The following is a 21,580-nucleotide window of genomic DNA, read 5'->3' on the forward strand; positions in this document are numbered from 1 at the left end:
CTGCCCACCCTCCAGTGTGTACTCTGAACGAGTGTTCAGCACAGCAGGGAACTTAGTCAGTGATCGCCGTAGAAGGTTACTTCCCAAAAATGTGGAGAAAATGATGTTTATAAAAATGAACTACATCTTCCACGAGGAAGGCCTTCACCATCCAAGACATCCAAGCACTGACTGTTCTCTAATGGCGGATTCAAGCGGCGATGAATTGATAGTCTGTGATGATGACGTACACACTGATGAGGGTGAGGATTAAGCTGAAGATGATGCCGATAACATCTTTTTAAAACTTTCTATGTAAGTGTAGGGTGCAATCTACCCCCAAAGAGGAAAGGGACTTGTGGCATTTCCATATCACATACCATCTTGAAAGGCTGCTGTTAGGGCAATTTATCCTTAAGGGTAGGGTGTCATAGACAGAGTGACCCTAAACTGGCTTTGTCCATTTTTCATAATATTGTACAGTCTATAATGGCTGAATTTTTGGGTATTTTATACAAGTGGAGGGGGGCCTAGAGAGACAGAAACCAAACTGGCTTTTTCCATGTCAATTAATATTGTACAGTCTATAATGGCTGAATTTTTTTGTATTTTATACAAGTTGAGGGGGGCCTAGAGAGACAGAGTGACCCCAAACTGTCTTTCTCCATGTCAATTAATATTGTACAGTCTATAATGGCTGAATTTTTTAGTATTTTATACAAGTGGAGGGGGGCCTAGAGAGACAGAAACCAAACTGGCTTTCTCCATGTCAATTAATATTGTACAGTCTATAATGGCTGAATTTTTTGGTATTTTATACAAGTGGAGGGGGGCCTTGAGAGACAGAAACCAAACTGGCTTTTTCCATTTCTTTACATATTTAACTATAAGTGTAGGGTGTAATATACATTCAAAGACGATGGCTGCATTGCCAATATGCATAGATGGAGAGGAAGACAATCTGTTTTGTGTGTAGAATAGGCCTACCAACGAAGAATTAAACTGTTTTTTTGGATGATTTATTACCTCAACAATTAGATTACTTGTCTCTAAAACAGTTGGAGCACTAAATTGGGTTAATTTAGGCCCAAAAACATGGATTTTCCAAAAAAATAGCAAAACAAAACCAAACAAAACCAAAACCAAAACCAAAACACGCAATGGCGGTTTTGCAAAACCAAAACCAAAACACGACGGTAATCCAGATCCAAAACCGAATCCAAAACCAAAACACGGGGGTCAGTGACCATCTCTAGTATGTACTAATACATCCCATGTATGTCAATTTGTACATGAAATATTTTAACACATTTATATGGAGACTTGCTCTGTGTAGGTTTGATGTTTGAAGTATGTTGATAATATAACTCTTGGGAAGGTGAAGAGAATTATGTCCAATCATGTGTTTCCCATCTGAATAATAATTATATGAACCTGAATTTTACTGCTACAATAGGTAAAATATTACATTTATGGCACAGAAGGGATTATGTGAGTCATTATTGCCACTAATCATTTCAAGGCATTGAATGCAAGTGCTATTTTACTTATCTCTAGTAACCTCTATCATATCCTATTTTATCGTAATCAATTTAAATGAAAAGTTAAATTGTAGCACGATTCATTACTATGATTGTGAATTTCAGATATTGGTGGATAAATGCAAGTTCAAGGAAAAGGAATATATATATATATATATATATATATATATATATATATCAATTTTCTTTTTCATATATTCTTTATTCTTATGGTATATATGTGAATAAAACCATGGGACAGCACACACATGGTTAAACACATCTTTTATTAGTGATAAGTATTACATTTACCCTGAAAAAAACTAATTCATATTAAAGCATAGGTAGTATTAATTGATGTATAACTGTAGGTATTTCAACCAGCATTATAACTATCATTACAATTTAGTTTCACTTTGAATATTAAAATATTTTTTTATGATGTATGCAAAGTGAGAGTTTCAAATCGTCTAGAATGGCAGATCTGTGCTCATATCACTATTTGGTATTTCAGATAAACCAGTTTTTACAACTATCTAATAAATTGTTTCAGTTTTATGGATTTTGTTCTATTTCTCTATTGAGTCCCAATGGGTGAGCATAGGTCATAGTTATAATTATTGTAAATCATCCAATCAATTTTGGTATAAATGGTTTAAGATAGAGTATAGTATATATGTCTAGATGACATTGTTCACTTTACTTTCTATATTGAAATTATTGTTTTTATTTGATTTATTTATTCACTCCCACAATTGCTGTGTCTATGATTGCTATGATTTTCCAACTAGTATTCTCTTACTGATGCATTTTATATATTATATTATACTTTTACTTTTGTTAAAAATGGGTTTTGTGATCACACACTTATTGTAGCTCCCCTCCCTATCCAACTTGTGTCAGGTGATTCCCTAGGTGTTAAATAGCTGCTATTGTTTGGGGAGTACTTGCCTTTAAAAGCTGTGTGTGTTAGCAGTCGCGGCAGCCACGGGCACCGCAGCGACTCTCACCTCCTGTCTGCAGGCGTCTCGACCGTCGCTATGATGACCGGGACGTCACTTCCGGGATTTACCCGACCGTTGCCTAGGCAACGGCCGGACGCTAACTACAGCAGCGCCGCGTCCCGGCGGCTGGGGACAGCCGGGCGCAGGTGCAGGAATAGGTAAGCCTGTGGGCTAATTAAGTACTAATTTGTATCAGGACCTCTGTCCATGTGATCCCACTGCCAGGCTCTGATTGGCTGGTACTGATATTTAAGGCAATGAGGTCCACTACCTCATTGCCGGTTATAGCTTCTACACTCCAGTCTGCTGACCTGCTTGTTCCCGTTCCTGTCTTCTGAACCTCTACTGATTTCCCGTGTATGACCCTTGGCTCTGAATTGGACTTCGCTTGTGTATCCTGTGACCCTGATCTCTGGCCTGTTTACCGTTTCTGCTATCCGCTTGTGACCCCTGACCTCGGCTTGTTTACTGGTACTGTTGTCTGCTGCCGGCCCTTGACCTCTGCGTGGACCTCACTCCGCTTGCCTGGGTTCTCCCCAGCTGGTACACACTTCACGACCCTCTGTCAGTCTGCGGCCCAGTCTGTCCCCACCATCAGGGGATCCAGTGAACACCTGATTGGCAGAGTAGATTCCGGGTTGTGTTGTGCAGGCTGGAGGGGTTCCTAACAGTGTGCAGTTAAGACACTGCCCAGTACAAAAGCATAGGTATGATCATATTGAAATTCAGTTTGAATTCCTGTTTATATTTAATGTAGGCATGGCCAAAAGGAAAAGACTTTGGTGTGAGTTGGTCAGCTTAACATACTGTATATTATGTGGAACTAACATTCCCTGTTTTAATGCAGAGTACAGCTTGAAGTAGCAAGAATAGTAATAATAATGTATTTGGTGAGTACGGAAGATTAATGTCTTTTTGTTTTATGTAATGTTGTCTTTAAGCTCCGATACACATGGCTATTACATTGTGGTTTCCTCCCCTAGATTAGAGCATACAGCTCCCAAGAGAAATGGAGTTTATAGAGGAATCAGGGCAGGAGAGCGGAGAAATATAATTTAATAAATCATGTTCCAGTTACTTTAGATTGAGTATTTCCTTAATCAGGACATTTAGACCGGGTTCTTCATTTTGTTTGTTTAAGCTCTAGATCTGACTAACGGAATTGTATACTTTCCTGGAGCCTGTTGGCCGCAGCAAGGAAGGTAACCGTAAAGTTCAACAGAATGCTAGCGCTTCTACTACCACAAACTATAAGCCTCCCATACTGATATGTTGCTCTACAGTCTATTACCAGACCTGCTATTGCTGTATCGTGGGACCAAGGAAGTGTTTAATGTTTTGAGGTAACCTGGAGATCATGTTCCCTGCACCTAAACCACTCTCATTAGAAAACATTTTAAAAATATTACATAGTGGCTGAAATCCATTTTTCTTCTATATTCCCCCACTTGCCGTAGAATTTCATTCAACACCCTGAGAACTATAGCAGTCACCTACAACAATAACAACTTTCATTGCAACATCTGAAGCCCTCAGGTCAGGACAGAGAGTTTCAAAATGTAGGTTAAACCAATGGTTTGAATGTGTTTGCCTTTTATTTCACATGACAAACAGGGCAACATACCCAGTGATAGTACATCAGCCCATATGGCCATGTGAGGCTAAAATTGAATACAGTAAAATGTGTAAAGAAAAGAATAAGATACTCAGGGCTGGATTAACAATGGACCTGAAGGGACTGCAGCCCCAGGCCTCTTTTTTTTGAGGGGCGGGGTTTGGTGCAATGACCGGTGTGGGGTGGTGATTTGGAGTGTACGCTGACGGTTTTTCTAGTTGTCAGGGAGCAGTCCCGTTGTTGCAGAGCAACAGGCAGCCAATCGGGAGGCTGCCTGTTGCTGAATGGGGTGGGGGTGCACCTACAGAGGCTGTGTGTGACTCATTCTGTGTGACTCGTGTTGTACCAACTTCCATCCAGTCCCAGACTGAGGTCACCGGCGATCAGCACAACAGGTAGGAACACTTTATTTTTAACAGGGGATATGTGACAACAGGCCCAGCAGGGAATATGTGACAACAGGTGATTTGTAAAAATATAATATGCATGTGTGAATGGCCCGTGTGCATTAGTGTAGGGCAGTGATGGCTAACCTGTGACACTCCAGGTGTTGTGAAACTACAAGCCCCTGCATGCTTTGCCAGTAGATAACTAGCTGATAGCTGGCAAAGCATGATGGGACTTGTAGTTTCACAACACCTGGAGTGTCACAGGTTAGCTATCACTGGTGTAGGGGTAAGTTATTTTTGTTACAACAAATTTAACAACTTTTTCCATGGAGATTATACCCTGGTGTCATTGACAGTTAACTGTGGATGACTATTTGTATTTTGAAGTCTGCTCAGATGTATGCATACAGAAAAGTTATATATAACTAGGGGTGTGCACCGGCCACTTTTCGTATTTTGGGTTTTGAGTTCTGATTAGCTTGAGGTTTTGGGTTCTGATTGGTTTTGCCAAAACACCCCACGAAAGGTTTTGGTTCTGATTTTGGGTTTTGGGTTCTGGTTTTTTTTTAAAAAGCATAAAAAGTGCTAAAATCCATATTTTTGGGGTTTTTTCACTCCTACGCTATTATTAACCTCAATTACATTAATTTCCACTAATTTCCAGTCTATTCTGAACACCTCATACCTCATAATATTGTTTTTAGTCCAAAAGGTTGCACCGAGGTAGCTGGATGTCTAAGCTAAGCGACACAAGTGGAACAGTGAACGTAGTTATATATTGCAGTAGAAATTCCTTTTTACTGCAGGATGCATGCGCGACAGCTATCTCATTTTTTTTTATTTTTTTTTTGGGAGAAGGGGAAACCCCCCCCTTAAAAATCCTCTGTGCGCCCCTGATACCCTGTGCTGAAATGCACAGAGTATAGATCTCTATTACTAAAATCATGTACACTTACCACACAGCTAAGGAAGCTAAAATGTGACAAAAAGGATTGTTTTGCACACTTAAATGTTGTGATCAAACTTTGAGTCATTACCTAAATTTCAATATCTTCATGTTGTTACTTTAAATATTTTGTCTGACACACAAATGGTTGTTCTTTAATTAACATCAAGTTGCATTTTAGTCAGGATATGTTTAATTGAAGCTATAATGGTAAAATATTACAATGTATATTTCATTGTATAATACATGACTGAAAGGAGAAAGTGAATCACTTGAAAGTATTACCAAATACTACAGTATTCTGATTCCTTTCCAGATAGCACCAACACATGCAGGATTAAAAACAGGCATCAAGGGATTTTGGGTAGAGACTTGTCACTCTTGTCTTAGATGTTTGTCAACTAATTACAAGCATATCCACTTTAGCAAGTAATATAATATATATATATATATATATATATATATATATATATATTAGCAAGTGTACCAATGAAAGTGCAGAGCATTATCCCAAACAATCTACATACTGTAACTATGGCAGCGTAGAACATCCTATTACCTTTGACAGATAAATTCATGTACCCTACAAATATAGACTGTGGATTGCAAAGCTGATGCGCAGAGTCAAAGTTGACATCTGGACACAATGTTTAGGAATGCTGTGAAAATGTTACATTACATAACTGAAAAATAAACCTTAGCTCTACCTACTAACATATTGTTTATAAAATATGCTTACTGACTTACAGTATGACTCCAAGGTAAAAACCGATCCTCACGCTACCCTGATCAATGCCCGACTGAAGATGGCGGCGGCAAGCAGAGAATTTATAGAATCCGAGTATCGTGAGATCCGATGGCGGGATTTGGAGTCAGAGCCTCGTTTTCATTCTTTCTCTCGCCGGAAATACCCGAACAGTGCTCGGATCGCCCTCGGATCCGCACTGTTCGGGTGGGGTCAGATTGCGATAATTCGAGCCCGCTCATCCTTATATATAACAAATCTTATACAATCCCATTTGGCCAGTTGAGGTGCTAACAGCTGATAATCACGTTCCTACACATTACATGCACAGTTTATATCAATAAAAATCATAGTTTTATCTTTGTTTTGGGTGGTGGTCTCATGGCTGCTTTCTGTATTGTGTGGCAGTGACAAGCTTTCCCGCTGTATTGTGTGGCAGTGACAAGATTGCTCTCTGTATTGTGTAGCAGTCACAAGGTTGAACTCTGTATTTTGTGGTGGTGACAACAGTGCTATCTGTTGTTTGGTGGTCACAAGAGTACTATGTACTGTGTGGCAGTCCCAAGGAAGCTATTTATTGTGTGGCAGTCACCAGACTGCCCTCTGTATTGTGTATAAATTGGCACACTGTGCTAATAATTTAAATATATTATTACGATAAATTATTTATAGGTGATACAGCCTCACTCCTTCCCTTGTCCATGTGGGCCACCAGTGGGCCATGTCCTCACGATTTGGTCCCCGGTGCTGCTGTCTCTTGAGGTTATTGGAGGTGAACCGGAGGATCCAGTTCTTCCTGCTAAGACAGTCCATCCACATTGCTGTGAACTTTCCTTGCTTGTGAATTATGTGAAAGTCATACATTTGCATTGCAAGGCTCCATCTCAATAGTCTACCATACTCCCCTGAGGTGTGTTGCAGCCACTTTAAAGGATTATGACAGTCACCACATTAAAATGTCACCCATACAAATAAGATTGAAGTTTTTTCAATGCCCAAACATTGGCCAAACACTCCTTTTAAATTGTGGCATACCCCATCTCCTTTTTCAGCAGCTTTCTGCTCAAATAGGCAGATGCTCTTCCCATCTGACCCCACCTGGCTAAGTACTGCTTCCAGTCCAAACTGTAATGCATCAGTCTGCACAATAAAGTCCTTGTCTTAATTGGGCGCCATCAGTACGGGAGCACGAACCAGGGCTTCCTGTAATGACTGAAATGCCAGCTCATAAGCAGGTGTCCAGTCCACTACTTTGGGGAGTTTTTTCTTACTGAGATCTGTCAGGGACTTCGCTACAGTACTAAAGTCTGGGACAGAAATTCTGTAGTACCCTGCAGTCATTAGCTGGTTCTGAACTAACATTACCTCCCCTCACACGATGTCCCAGGTACTGTACCTCTGACATCCCTATCTGACAATTTTCTGCCCTAACAGTCAGACATGCCTACCCAATCTTTCCTAAAACCAGCTCTACTTGCTCCAGATTATCTTCCCAAATCTTACTGAAAATGAAAATGTCTTTTAGGTAACACTGAACTCTATCCAGCAAAATTGCCTAATTGGCTTATGCTCACCAGTGTCCACGGGGTGCATCATCATGGAAGTCTGCCTGGGCTTCCTACTAAACTAAGTAACAAAAGGCCACAGCACTGCTTCAAAATGCTCCATCTTTTGGGCACTCATCTGCTCATCCCACCCCACTTCCTCTACACCACTTTCACCTCGGGCATCCACGAGGAGGTCAGGTAGTGGATCACTTCCTGGTTCCTCAGTCGGTAAACAGTAAACTGCTGCTATCGACTCCAAATGCTCATGGTATGCCTTCAAGATATTCACGTGGTAGGCCTCGATGCAACCTGGAGCTTGTTCTGGCATGTGGGCACCAGAACAAGAACCTTCTGCCCTACCTTAAATACTTTGGCACGCATGCCCTGATCATACCAAGTCTTCTGTTTCACCTGCGCTTCTGCTAGGTTAGCCTTCACGAGCCCCATGAGATTCTCTAACCCATCTCTGAGCTACAATACATACTCCACCACAGAGACATCCTGAGTGGGTAGCTCCCCTTCACAAGTCTCCTGGAACAAGTCAAGAGGTCCACTGACTCTGCGGCCATACAGCAGTTTAAAGGGTAGAAACTGGTAGACTCCTGCAGCACATCCCGATAAGCAAACAGGAGGTGTTGCAGGTAGCGTTCACAGTCCCCCCCTACTCCAAAGTTACAAATGTCTATAGCATGTGCATCAGAGTGCCATTGAACATCTCGCACAGGTTTTTAGTCTGGGGATGGTAGGGGGCAATACGGAGTTGCCACACTCCGCACTTTGCCCAGAGACACTGGACCAGTTCACTAATGAACTGTGTTCCTTGATCAGTTAGAATCTCCCTAGGGAACCCTACTCTGCTAAATACTCATAGCAGCTCGTCCGCTATCTTTTCTGCCGTTATGGAGGACAGCCTCTGGATATCGGGTAGCATAGTCACCCACGGTGAGGATGTACTTCTTCCCCGGCTGGGCACAGGCAGGGAACCTACTATGTCTCAGCCACTTGCTGAAAAGGTTCTCCAACTATTGGCAAGGACCATAGGGGAGCACAAGCACTGGTGCGCACAAGACGCTGATGTCCTGCCATAGGGATTTCGTGGACAATGGACATCTGTTGTGCACGAAAGACCCGTGGTACCACCAGTTGAACATGTTCCAGGACTAATCTATCCCCATCTATCTTCCTAGCTACACGGTACAACAAACTTTTACACCAGGTCGCACTCCATACCTCTATCCCTGGAAGGCCGCTGCCAGCCTGGCGCCTCATGACTTCCGGCATGGGATCAGAGAGCTGAGCTGTCCTGAACTCTTCCCTGCGGCCCATACTATCGTCTAAGTCAGGATACGCTGCAGGGGCGTCTTTGTTGGGGTTACTAGGGTCAATCAAAGTGGGGTCAGTCAAAGGGGGGTCACTGTGATCAGCTATACTCACCGCCGGAGCTGGCATACTGCTAGGGACAGGCGTATCACCAGGCACCCCCACAAGATCAGGATGGCAGGAAACAACATCATCTGTGTTGCTAGTGGACATATTCTTTTCAGAGGCAAAGAGCTGGCTGTTTCCTGAAGAAATAGCAGAGTATTTTCCTCTGGGCTGGCTGAAGCTGTGGTTGCTGGTGATGGCATTTTTCAAGCAGCTGTGGTCTTTTCCTCTGGGCTTGGTTGTGCAGGTGTAGATCCTGAAGACTGCTGTCAGACAGCTTGGCTCCGGGTAATGGAGTTGAGAAATGTGGTCACAATTCCACCACCAACATCATTGCCCAAGATAACATTGGTTGGGAGACCATCCATAATGACAACATTTCGCAACTTCTGGCCATCTGCCTAGTCCAGATACATTCTTGCGACACACACTTCCTCCTTCAGTCCATCTGCCTCAGTAACTTTGGCAGTGCAACCCTGCAATACTGCAGCAGGATCAATAAGATAGGGCTCACTACAGTTATCGATTTCCCTAAGGTTCTCAGCCCTTCTCCCTGCAGGGCTCCCACTTGGACCGGCTGCAGGTTCCTCCACATGTTTTTTGGGGGGTCTTTTGGACACTCAGGTGACTCTTCCCTCCAAGTTACCTTCAGACACGCCACACTCTGTTGGGCTGTCATGGGCGAAAACAGTCTCTAATGGCTCACCTTCAACAGTTAAGCAAGTCAGCCGGGCCCCAAGACTCAGATTAGGGGCACGAGTCTGCGGTGCTGGGGCTGTGGGACAGTCCATCCTTAGGGGACAGGATTGTCCGCAGCTTTAGCACATTTTTTCCAGCCTGGGCTCCAGTGGTCTCTGATAACTCCCAGGAACAGGACAGGGCGGTGGCTGGCGAATGTTACCCGATTGGTTGGATACTTGCTTTTGGGGGTGAGTAAAAGAGGGGTGCCCCCCTGATTGTACAGTCCTTTAGTGTGGGCTGTTAACCTGGTGCTTCTGTCAGTGTTGCCTCACTGCCACAAACTGATCAGCCCACTGGGCGGCAGCCTCCAGGGTGCCTGGCATCTCATAGTCCACACAGTCTTCAGAGGGCACACCAAGGTAGTCCTCCACTGTGTGCCCTTGTAGTGTTGGCACAAGATGCTTAACCCATTTCTCTCTGAGTACAAGTCCTTTCAAATACCTGCAGGTGCTCATCAATATTCCCAACATAGTCCACAAATTTATGGCAAGGTAGAGATGACAGGCCTGATTTCCTAGGGTGTGCCTCCTCCCTAGACTGCATGGCTGGCGCCCTTCCCTCTTGGTGCCATGCCTCAATGACCTGTGCCAGCTCAGCTGCAGTCACATTGTCCTCTAAGGCCGCCAGCTGGATTTTTAGCCCTGCACTCATCATAGGACAGAGGTGCTTAATGTGTGGGTACAGTCTGTTGAGTAGTGGACTCTGCTGTCTGGGGGTCTGGTTCACCAAGCTCCTGGTCGTCAACTGGGCCACTGCCACCATCAGCTTCCTCCCCCTGACTACGATGCTGTCGGTGCCATTCCCTCAGCGCCTCTTCCTTTAGTTCACGGGTGCTGAGGATGAATCCTCCCTGGCCTATCACATTGGCCAGAGCTGCTTGGTAACAGGCAGAGCGGTGGTACTGGAAAGCTGGGTCCAAACCTCAGAACAGCCGGAAACAGATTAGATTTTGGATTAATCTGTAAATCACAGGAAATTACAGCAGGGAAGAAGTTGTCAAGCAGGTATTGAAGCAAGTGATGTTTATTTAGCTGTCCTGATAAGGACAGTTCACACTCGTTGAAGGTACCAGTGATCAGAAAGTCAGATGGAACAATAATGATACATTTCAGTACAAACCAGTGCTGTTTTATACAGTTTAAGACACAGCCTAGCTGGGGGTAGGGAAGACACACACACACACAATTCTATATACATTCACAATGCCAGGCATTTAACACCCCTACCTCCCAGCCTCTTGTACTTACCTGCTGACCTACGTTCTCTGCAGAGGCTAATAGCTCTGCGGCTGTGCGCCACAAAGACAAGCAGCCTGGCAGTAGACTGATTTGCTGCCTGGCCGCCTGTCTCCATTAGATTACTAAGTATGAAGGAAAAGAAAAGAACTGGATCTGATTATGGTGCAATATGTGGTCCCTTTAATTATACTTTATTACACATATACCAAACGCTTGAACAGTATAAAACATAACTTTTATTCATCTATGTAAAAAACTTCTTTAAAAAGCAACAAAATAAGTAAGTGAAAAAATGTGAAATAAAGGGATTTAAAACTTACTGTGCATGACTCTTATTCTATAAATTTACATGAATCTCTGTTTATTGATAAAACACCCTACCAATGATTGTCAGCTGAGGAGAAGGAGTTCCAATCTCCTATTTAACAATTGATACTCATTTAATATTCAATTTATATCAGTATTCTAATAACGCTATCTGGTATTAATTATAACTTGTAATGAAAGACGCATTCTCATGCGTTTATTCTTATCATTCCAGATGTTTAGTGTATAGAATTTGTATTGCTTCCATTAAAAATGGACAATGATCGCGATGGTTATTTTGGCTGTCTGCTTTAATCTCAGCCAATAGAAAAGACCATTGATCGTACATCCATATTGTCTATTATATTGTCATGGTAAAAGTAATTGCTATTATCTTCTCTAGCATATCACCTACGATGTCTTGTTGTAATTCCAACCTTTTAGGTTGTTAAAACTACAGCAGGATTTTTCTATTATAGTAGTAGGAGAAATTCACATTGCCGTTTGAGTTAGTGAATATCACTGAAGAGCTGTATAATGAGTATAGCAGGAGAGATAAACTGCAGTTAGTTTGTTGTTACTAATCATAGACTTGCAAATACAAAAAGAGAATTTTACCTCTGAAGAAGGATAAGTTAAGGCGGGACTTAATTGCTAACTGCCTGTCATAAATCTTACTTGGGGTTGGGCAGTATTGTTTCTGCAGCTATCATTGAAAGGTGCTATTCAAGCTTAATTTGCTCCATATAAAAGATTTGTCATGCACAGGAAAAAACACCGAAGCACCTTTCTCTGTTAAGCTTTATATATAGGCAAACTAGTTGTCATCTTGAGCAGGGTTTATAAAGCCCCAAGAACCAATCAGTAATTCGTATTTTCCCGTATTGGATTGGATAAAGAAGTTGTGAATATTAACCCTTTCTTAAGGGGAAGTGAGAGAGATAGATAAAATACATTTGGTATTCAAATCAGCATGTTTTAAACTTCCCGATTTCATTTATAACACTGCTGCAACACACAACTGCTTATACATGTTTTTAAGTTATATGCTGTCTATACTACTTCACTTAAAGGAATACTTTTCCATGTTAGACTGAAAGGATAAATAAAATATTTATCATTCCTCTAGGAAGAATATATAGACAAATACACCTAGCGATCGATAGAGCATATTAAAAGCTCATATATTTAGTTGTTTCTATTATAGCCATTGTGCGCGGCCATTCCTGCATGTGTATGATGATGGCACCATATGACAATGGCATCATTAACATAAAACATAACGATTTCCTCTCAAAAAGGGAAAGCATCTTCCTGGAAGACCAACAGTGTCTGGAATTGACAATTTAACAGAAAGAGCAAGCATCTACGTGGATACATATCTACGTGAATTTGTAGTTACAATACCCTCCTACATAAGAGACACAATGGGTTGCCTGGGCAAATTACAAAACCTAACCCTAGACGCCAAGTTTTGGTTATGTACAGTTGATGTGGAATCACTGTATACCAGTATACCACATCAGAAAAGTCTTAAAGCGTTCAGATACTTCTTGCAAATGAAAACAAGCTGTGATCATAACGAATTTATCCTAGATCTATTACAATTTGTATTAGCCAAAACTAATTTTATATTCAATGAAAACTTTTACCTATAGTCCTGAGGAACAGCAATGGGCACAGCATGTGACCCCACCTATGCAAACATTTACCTAGGGTGGTTTGAGTGGGTGGTTGATTTTACTCCAGACAAAGAAAATTATACCAAATTTGTAACTTTATGATTTATAGGTGACATACTGATAATCTGTGGAGGCAATAAAGATCAATTCCATGAATTTATCTCTGGATGAAATGTTAATGACATTAATTTTAAACTAGCATCAGAAATCAACTCTCAACAAGTCACCTTCCTTGATCTAAATATATTAATATCAGATACTAAAAAAATGGTAAGCCATACACAGAAAACTTACTGCAACAAACAGCAATCCTGCATGCTGAAAATTCACACTTACCTGCAACCATAGGAGCAGTAGCAAAGGGGGATTTCCTCCATACAAGGCGATATTGTTGCGATTCAGCTACATTCATACAACGATCAGCAGATTTGAAAGAGAGATTAACAAAAAGAGGCTACAGTCAGAAATTGTTGAAAAGAACCTACAACGATTCTAAAAAAAATCAATAGGGTAAAATTACTATTCCCAACACAAAAATCAAAAATCAGATAATAAACAGTTCAAATTTGTAGTTACGTTCAATCATCAATGGCGAGAAAACAGAGAAATCTTACAATTGGATCCAGATCTCTAATAAATCATTTTAGATCATATCCCGCTGAGTTGGAGACAATTCATCTAGCAGCATAGACGAAAAATAAAGAACAAGGGAGTATTGGGGGGCTGAGGGACTAGGGACGGAAGTGCCAATGCCTCAAACACGAATCACAGAAGGAAAGGGGCATGTGAGGGGGAGTGATGTAGTTAGATTTCAGGGTGCCAGTGAATGGAGAGCGGTAGAACTTGAACCAAGGATCCCACACTCTTGTGGAAATTGGAGACCTTATCACGCAACATGCAAATGTCTTTGTCAGGCGCCATCCCTGCTTCTTCTCTCCAGTGCAGTCTGTGTCTACTGGTCTCGCGTCTGGTTGCTCGGTAACCAGACGCATCACTACTGGCAGCACCGCGCATGCTTGCTGTTTCTAACCCAGCGGGAGCATGTGGCATCACTGCTGCCAGCAATTAGCTCCCCTTTCTCCCCTATATAAACTGGACACTTGCACCATTATGGTGCCAGAGTATTAGGTCATACCTTGCTCCTGCGCTCCTGATTGGTATCACTATTGGCTTTCTAACCCGGCTTCTCCCGGACTATTCTCTTGGACTCTGCATTGTTCCTTTGGACGCTCAGCATCTGATCTCTGACTACCTCGACTTCTCTCCTGGATTTCCCTTTGGCACTGCACTACCCGTTCAGCTTGATCCCAGACTGTATGACCTTCCACATGTACCTCCTACTTCGCTGAAAGCTGTCCTTGAGAACCACAACCTGGACTTCCCATGAAGTAAAACACAAAACTCTTTGTGAGGGTCCCTCGAGAAGACCAGGGGTGCATTAGACACCAGGTGCAGTAGCGACAATCTTAGCAAGTAGTCACCATCTATTCATCAGTTTCAAGGCAGTCCTTATTTAAATTTTTATTAATTTTCTGTTACTGTTTTACCTTTGGCTAATGATTTTCATTTTAAATGGCTGCTAGTCCCCTTTGAAAAATTACATTACAGTATTGCGGATATTGAAACGACAGTTTCTGAAGAACTCTATCAAGAACTTTCCATTAATTACACTGAAAACAGTTCTGACTCTTCTTGAATAGAGGAAATGATCAGTGATTTCAGGTGCAGTAAACAGCAAATAGAACTGAAAGTTGATAATCAATAATTGTGATCATTTATAAGAAGGTCCTTAAGTTTGCTCATGCTATAAAACCTGCCTAATGTTTAAACAGTTATAACAACCTTTTCTGCTAAACCATGTATCTGGTCTGAATCCTTAAAAATAAGTATTTCAAAATGACAAATGGGAAAAAACTTGGACTGTTCTGGAAATATAAGTTTACACAGTTGACTTAAGATCATTGTTAAATGGTACCATAAATTATTTGTGTTATTATTGCTTCCCAAAAATGACCACATTAGTCTCTAAAAAAACTTTCAAGATATCAATTAATAATGAAAAACGGTTATATTAACTCCAGAGTTGTGTGGAGATAGAATAAGAAACAATAAGAAACATTAGATAAAATCAATGAAAAAAAGGTAATTGACTAAACAGTATAACATAAAAGTACTGGACAAAAAGACGAACAAACAAACACAAACTGGAGGTAAAAAGCAAAACACCTAAAAACATAAATCAATAAATAACAAATGATCCTTTAAGTGTCACTAGCAGCGGTAACACATGATAACTGGGATGCTATGGCTATATTGGGATAGCTAGACTTTTCTTATTTTACCATATGTAAATATTGATCATCTTTCTAATATTAACACTTGTTTTACTGTGGATTTAACCTATGTTATCAACTGGATTCTGGCTTTCTATCTCCATGAGCATTTCCAAAAATGACTCAGTTGTACTTAAAATAAATTTGGCTAATCACTTTACCCCTCATGTCAAATAGGAGACTATTCCCATTGAAATAAAGAGTTCACAGCCTTGAGAGGTATAATGAACTTAGAAGAGCCTCTTTTGAAGCATTCACCCTTGACTGTTTATTTAACTGATTAAAGTAGCATTAGATCAGAATTGGTGAGGTAGCCAATGGGCCACTCAAAGGGATACTGAACATTGTCACTGTGTAGGAAATGCTCAGGTATCACCTTATGTATGATTTTCTCATTGCAGAACTACTGCATCTCACACATTTTATTTCCCTTATCTAAACATTGTCTTACTCAGTAACCATAGCACACAGTATCAGGAGGTGGGAGGAAGGCAATCTCCATTAAGATGTCCCATTCACATCATTTCTGGTTATTATACTGGTCTTGATAACGGAAGAAAAATGTGTCATGTGACAAGATATTTATACACATGAAGTAAGAAGACAGTTGATCTTGCCCCTGTAATTGGTACCATTGACATCTTTACATCAGCCAATGACAACAGAATATAGTTCCTATTTGTACATACTTTCTTCATATTTACCCTGCACTGCAGATTTGTATGCACTCCTGGGATGTATTAGGGGTAGCTATTTACTACAATAAAGTTGAAAGAAATCAAATTGTGCAACTAATCGATTTTGAGGCAGACTTCAACACTTCTACTTAACAGTGCAGGGTTCTTATAGAGCAACCGCCAATTTATAATACATGTATTAAGTGTAATAAGCAATATGAAGTAGAGGAATGTAGTACTTACACCGGCAGGCAGGTAAATTGGCAGGAGCGGAAAATGTAAGATCTTTTGCCATAGCTTCAGACTGTGATATTGTTCCAAGATATATATATATATATATAAGCAGAATGAGATAACTTCTGTGATATTGTTCCAAGATATATATAAGCAGAATGAAATAAGTTCCTGCTTTTATATTGTATTAGCTACAAGAACTTTAAACTGTGATGCAAACTTTTATTTGTAGAAAAAAATTCCAGATATGATGATCTAATATACCACATGGATAGAATACTAAAAAAGCCCCTTGAGTGGGAATGTATGACCTTTGGCTAAGCTAATTACTTTCGACTAGACTTTATTACATTTTACAATGGAATGACTAGTAATCTTAGCACATGATATAGCTTTCGTTTTCTGTCACATGGCTTACTTTTTAGCAATGGAATCAAAAGAGTTTAACCATTTTTATTTAATTCGATAAGTGTACGAACAGCAAATATTGTTTCATTCACTGTAATTTATGACATTATGTTTTGTAACTTTCATATTTCTTTTTTTTTTTTTAAAAGTTTTATTTTTGAGAAGGTCAATAATGAGCATCAGTCCAAGACAAAATCTGTTACAATCAGGTTATGCATGTTCAGGGACTAATACAATCATTGCATATCATAATAAAAAGAGTTTTGATATTGACCAAGTTTTAACTATAAGAATAAAAGAAAGAAGAGACAGAAAAGAGAGGCTAGTCAGAGAAAAGTGGGCAAGATAGATTAGGAGGCGGTGTGGAAGGCCACCAAAAGAAGAAAAGAAAAAGAAAGCAAAGTAAGAGATAGAAGAGAAGTGGGGGGGGGGGCAGGGGGGGGCGGGGGATGGTAGCAGGTTGAGGGGGGATATCAAGTGGAATGTTTTAGAGGAGTCATAGGGCAAAAGGAATTTGGATTTGAAAAAATGACATCCACGGCTCCCAGAATTTGTTGAATGATTTAGAGGTATTGCGCAGTATGCATGTCATAAACTCCATTTTGTATGAGTGCCAAAATCTATTAATAATTGTCTGCATAGTAGGTGCGGAGGGTTGTTTCCAATTAGTGGCAATTTGACACAGTGCTGCAGAAACTATGTGGCGGAACATTTTTGTTTGATGTTTAGTTGCGGATGGAATCCCAAGTGGGAGAAGGAAAAACCTGGGAGAAATTGGGATGTCAATCTGTAGAATCTGAGACGCAAAGTTCCGTAGTTCCAACCAGAATGGGGCAAGCTTGGGGCATTGCCACCAAATATGGAGGAAGGACCCTTCCGACGAACATCCTCTCCAACATGAGCTAGATGAGTCCGGAAAGATTTTTTGTAATCTGGTCGGGAGCAAGTACCATCGATAAAGAAGCTTATAGGCATTTTCTTTCAGCTTCACACAGATTGAACTAGAGGCCATGTTGGCTTTTATTTCATCCCAATCTTCCCCATCCAAAGCACCACCCAGATCCTCCTCCCAGACTCGCTCATGAGAATCTTGGGTGTCTGAGTCAGGGACTCTCAGCTCTCCGTATAGCCGAGATATAAGGCCATTGGTAGAAGATCGCCGGAGGAAAAGTGACTCGAATGAGGTCAACAGCCTGATTCTTAAAGATGATTTAGTGGTGGAATGAAAATTTCTTATTTGCAGGTATTGAAAAAAAAAAAGTGTTAGGAATATTGAATTTGGTTTTTATGTCTTCGAATGAGGGAAAAGAAGCGTCTGTAGTGATATTATTAAGATAGTAAACATCGTTCCTTTCCCAAAATTCAAAGGACGAAACTATACGACCCGGTGGAAAATCTGGGTTATCAAAAAGAGGAACAATTGGACTAGGAGCCAGGACGAGATTAAACTTTGAGTTTGCTCGGTCCCAGAGAGAGAGCGAATGCGATACAATTGGGTGATAAAGAGCGGACGTTTAGTGCGAGGGAGCCACAGGAGAGAGGAAGCGGAGGAAATACCCAAGCTTTTGGTTTCGATCGAGACCCAAACTCTGGAGGAGCCCGGGGAGTTCCATAAAATACACTGGGCAAGTTGCACTGCCAAGAGATAGTTTTTAAAATTAGGGACCCCCAAACCTCCCTCCCGTGTCGACCTTTGTAGGACAAGGAGCCGAACTCTTGGACGTTTTCTACCCCATATGAATTGTGAAGTATAATGTTGCAAAAATTTGAATACATAAGGGGGGATGCGTATGGGAAGGGCTTGAAAAAGATATAATGACCTGGGCAAAATGTTCATTTTGACTGAATTGATTCGCCCTATCCAAGATATGAGGTTTTTACTCCAGGTTTCTAAATCAGATTTAATTTGGGATAGTAGTTTAGGATAGTTAGCTTGGAAAAGCTGACTATATTGTTTAGTTATGTAGACGCCTAAATATTTTATCTTTTTTTGGTGCCATTTGAAGAGGAATTGTTGAGTGAGAGAAGATTTCATACTATCTGTGAGATAGAAATCAAGAGTTTCTGTTTTTTGATGATTGATTTTGTATCCAGAGATGTAACTGTAGGTTTTGATGTCTGTGAGAAGGGGAGGAAGAGAAACAGCGGGATCCGAGAGAGTCAAAAGAACTTCGTCAGCATATAAAGATATTTTATGTTCGGATTTCCCTGTTTTACCTCCGTGTATCGCCCCGTTAGATCGGAATTTTGCTGCTAATGGTTCAATTAACAGGGCAAAGATTAAAGGGGAAAGTGGGCATCCCTGCCGCGTCCCATTAGAAATTGAAAATGGGGAAGAGGCAACTCCGTTGGCCACTACCGTTGCTCTGGGAGACTGATATAAAGCCAACAGGCCGTCTAAAAACTTACCAGAGAAACCCATTGACCCCAAAACCCTAGACATAAAGGTCAAAGAGATGCGATCAAACGCTTTTTCGGCATCAAGTGCCATGATTAGTGATGGTGATTTACCAGAATGAATGGAATGTATGAGGTCAATAGCCCGTCTGGTGTTGTCTATAGCTTGGCGGCCTGGTATAAATCCGACCTGATCTGGGTGGATCAAGGAGGGGAGAAGGGTGTTCAAGCGGTTAGCTAAAATTTTGGCATAGATCTTGAGGTCCACGTTTAATAAGCATATAGGCTTATAACTGGGACAGGAGGTAGGATCTTTATCTGGGTTTGGTATAACAACGATAGTGGCTAAGGTCGTCGCCTCATTAAAAGGTGAACCCATTAAGATGTTGTTAAAGAAATCTGTCATATGTGGGGCAAGGTCTATGGCAAATTTCTTATAATATTGTGCCGTGAATCCATCGGGGCCTGGGGCCGATGATGATTTCATCATTTTTATCGCTGAAATTGTTTCTATCTGGGTGATATCCGCGTTCAAAAAAGCAATATCAGTGTCTGAGAGATGTGGTAGTGAGAGAGATGACAGAAAAGATGTAATTTCTGTATCAAGAGATTCGACAGAGGCTGAGGTCTTGGGGAGATTGTATAAAGCTTTGTAATAATCGTGGAATTCTTGAGCGATTTGCACCGGGTCATACATAGGCTGCGAGTTAGGAGATTTTTTGAGTTTTGTAATCTGTCCTCGAGATTTTTTCTGCCGCAGTTTGTTAGCGAGCATAGAGTCAGCTTTGTCAGCCTTTTCGTAATATTGCTGATTTAATTTTTTGAGAGTGTTCGCTGCTCTACGAGAAAGAATTGCATTTAACTGACCTCTTACTGCAGAAATTTGTGTGAGTAATGTCGTGGATGGGTGAAGTTTATGTTGATCAAGAAGGGAGGTTAGTTTGGTCTCAAGGGAGAGAATTTCTTGAGATGCTAATTTTCTAGCTGCCGAAATTTTACTTATCAATCTACCTCGAATGGTAGCCTTATGGGCTGCCCATATAATGCCTATTTCCTCTGAAGTATTTAATTCAAAATATTCTTTGATTGCGTCCTTAATTTCTTGATGAGTCGATTGGGCCAACAGGATGGAGTCGTCAAGACGCCAACTTTCATATTTCTTTACTATGCATTTTGGATCATCTTTGATCTAAGCATTTACATTTAAAAAAGTAATAGCTTACATTTATATTTAAAGAGCATAGCAAACCCCTCCATATAGTCAAATATTTAGCAATTTGCAAAACCTGGAACATCTCCCCAAATTCATTGAATTATAGCATAAGCTCTTCTCACAAAGTTCACTCTACCACTTGTCAAGCTTACTTGCAACAATTATTTCACAATATAAACCCCTACAATTTATTCATGTAGCTCTGCTCTTCCAGGTACTAGCCTAAATCTAGAGAGGAGGGGGTGTTAATCCTCACAGTTAGACTCACCTCAACTTTTCCTGGTTTTCTTCTCGACACAATGCCTCCATCCAACTCAATTTTACTCTTCAGGTTCTTGGTCCTTGCAGGGTCCTCCAGGGGTTGACTCTGGAAACTCCTACCTGACTGCCTAAAAACCACTTACAGGAACACACACACTCACAGGTAAAGGACATAAGCCAATTGGTATGTTAATTAATATATAATACAACAATAGTAGACCATGGTGCGTACCAATCAAAAGAGTTACAGAAAGTTTTCTCACCACAAAATTTGCAGAAAAATGCTTGTAGTTGGTAATGTCAATGACATGGTTTTTTCACAGGAGTTGATGTATGTCTAATGCTGGAGACAAAAAGTTTCTTCATTATTTTTCTTTTATACAAACCACTAATTTTCAAACAATCACATGAAAAAACAAATATAACAAAGAACCATATTATAGTGTAGCCATTTGGCTAATATTAATCCATCATCCACATAGTGACATTTTAAGGTGACAATGGCCATACAATGGTGACTTGTCCTTGTGAACAACAATTTCCAATCTCATTTCCACTTACAGACAGTGGTATTGAAAATGTCTTCTGGGATATAGTGGCCAGTTCGTCTACTGCCAACAAACTTCACTGGAGTCGCTTACCAATAACTTCTATATCTTGTTTCTATATTGGTACCAGAAATTTCACAGTAGAAATAAGAGAAGAAAAGTTCCACACAGTGTATTACCCTTAAAACTCAATTTATTAAAACATACAATCATACTTACAATATATAAAACTCAAGATGTGTCTTATATTAAACAAATATCTATATATAAGTACAAACCTTTGACAGGCCTATCAAAATGGCCACTGAGCTCCATTTTGTTGTAATCATGCTTTTCTGTGTGTATTGTAAAATGCTTATATGATCAATGCTG

At 40.6% G+C, this 21,580-nt stretch overlaps 1 protein-coding gene across 1 annotated transcript in view; it reads right to left on the reverse strand.

The window, feature by feature from the left end:
* LOC142143600 (kyphoscoliosis peptidase-like) overlaps positions 1-16,513 on the reverse strand; it is a 52,543-nt gene extending 36,030 nt beyond the window's left edge. Inside the window, exons 1-2 of the mRNA XM_075201570.1 lie at positions 16,391-16,513; positions 13,474-13,539 (exon numbers count right to left, since the gene is read on the reverse strand). Of these exons, the coding sequence (XP_075057671.1) occupies positions 13,474-13,539; positions 16,391-16,442 (118 nt within the window). The 5' untranslated portion in view covers positions 16,443-16,513. The remainder of the gene's footprint in view (positions 1-13,473; positions 13,540-16,390) is intronic.
* Positions 16,514-21,580: the final 5,067 nt, after the last annotated feature.

Source organism: Mixophyes fleayi, chromosome 3, assembly GCF_038048845.1.
Source record: "Mixophyes fleayi isolate aMixFle1 chromosome 3, aMixFle1.hap1, whole genome shotgun sequence".
In the NCBI taxonomy this organism is placed as follows: domain Eukaryota; kingdom Metazoa; phylum Chordata; class Amphibia; order Anura; family Limnodynastidae; genus Mixophyes; species Mixophyes fleayi.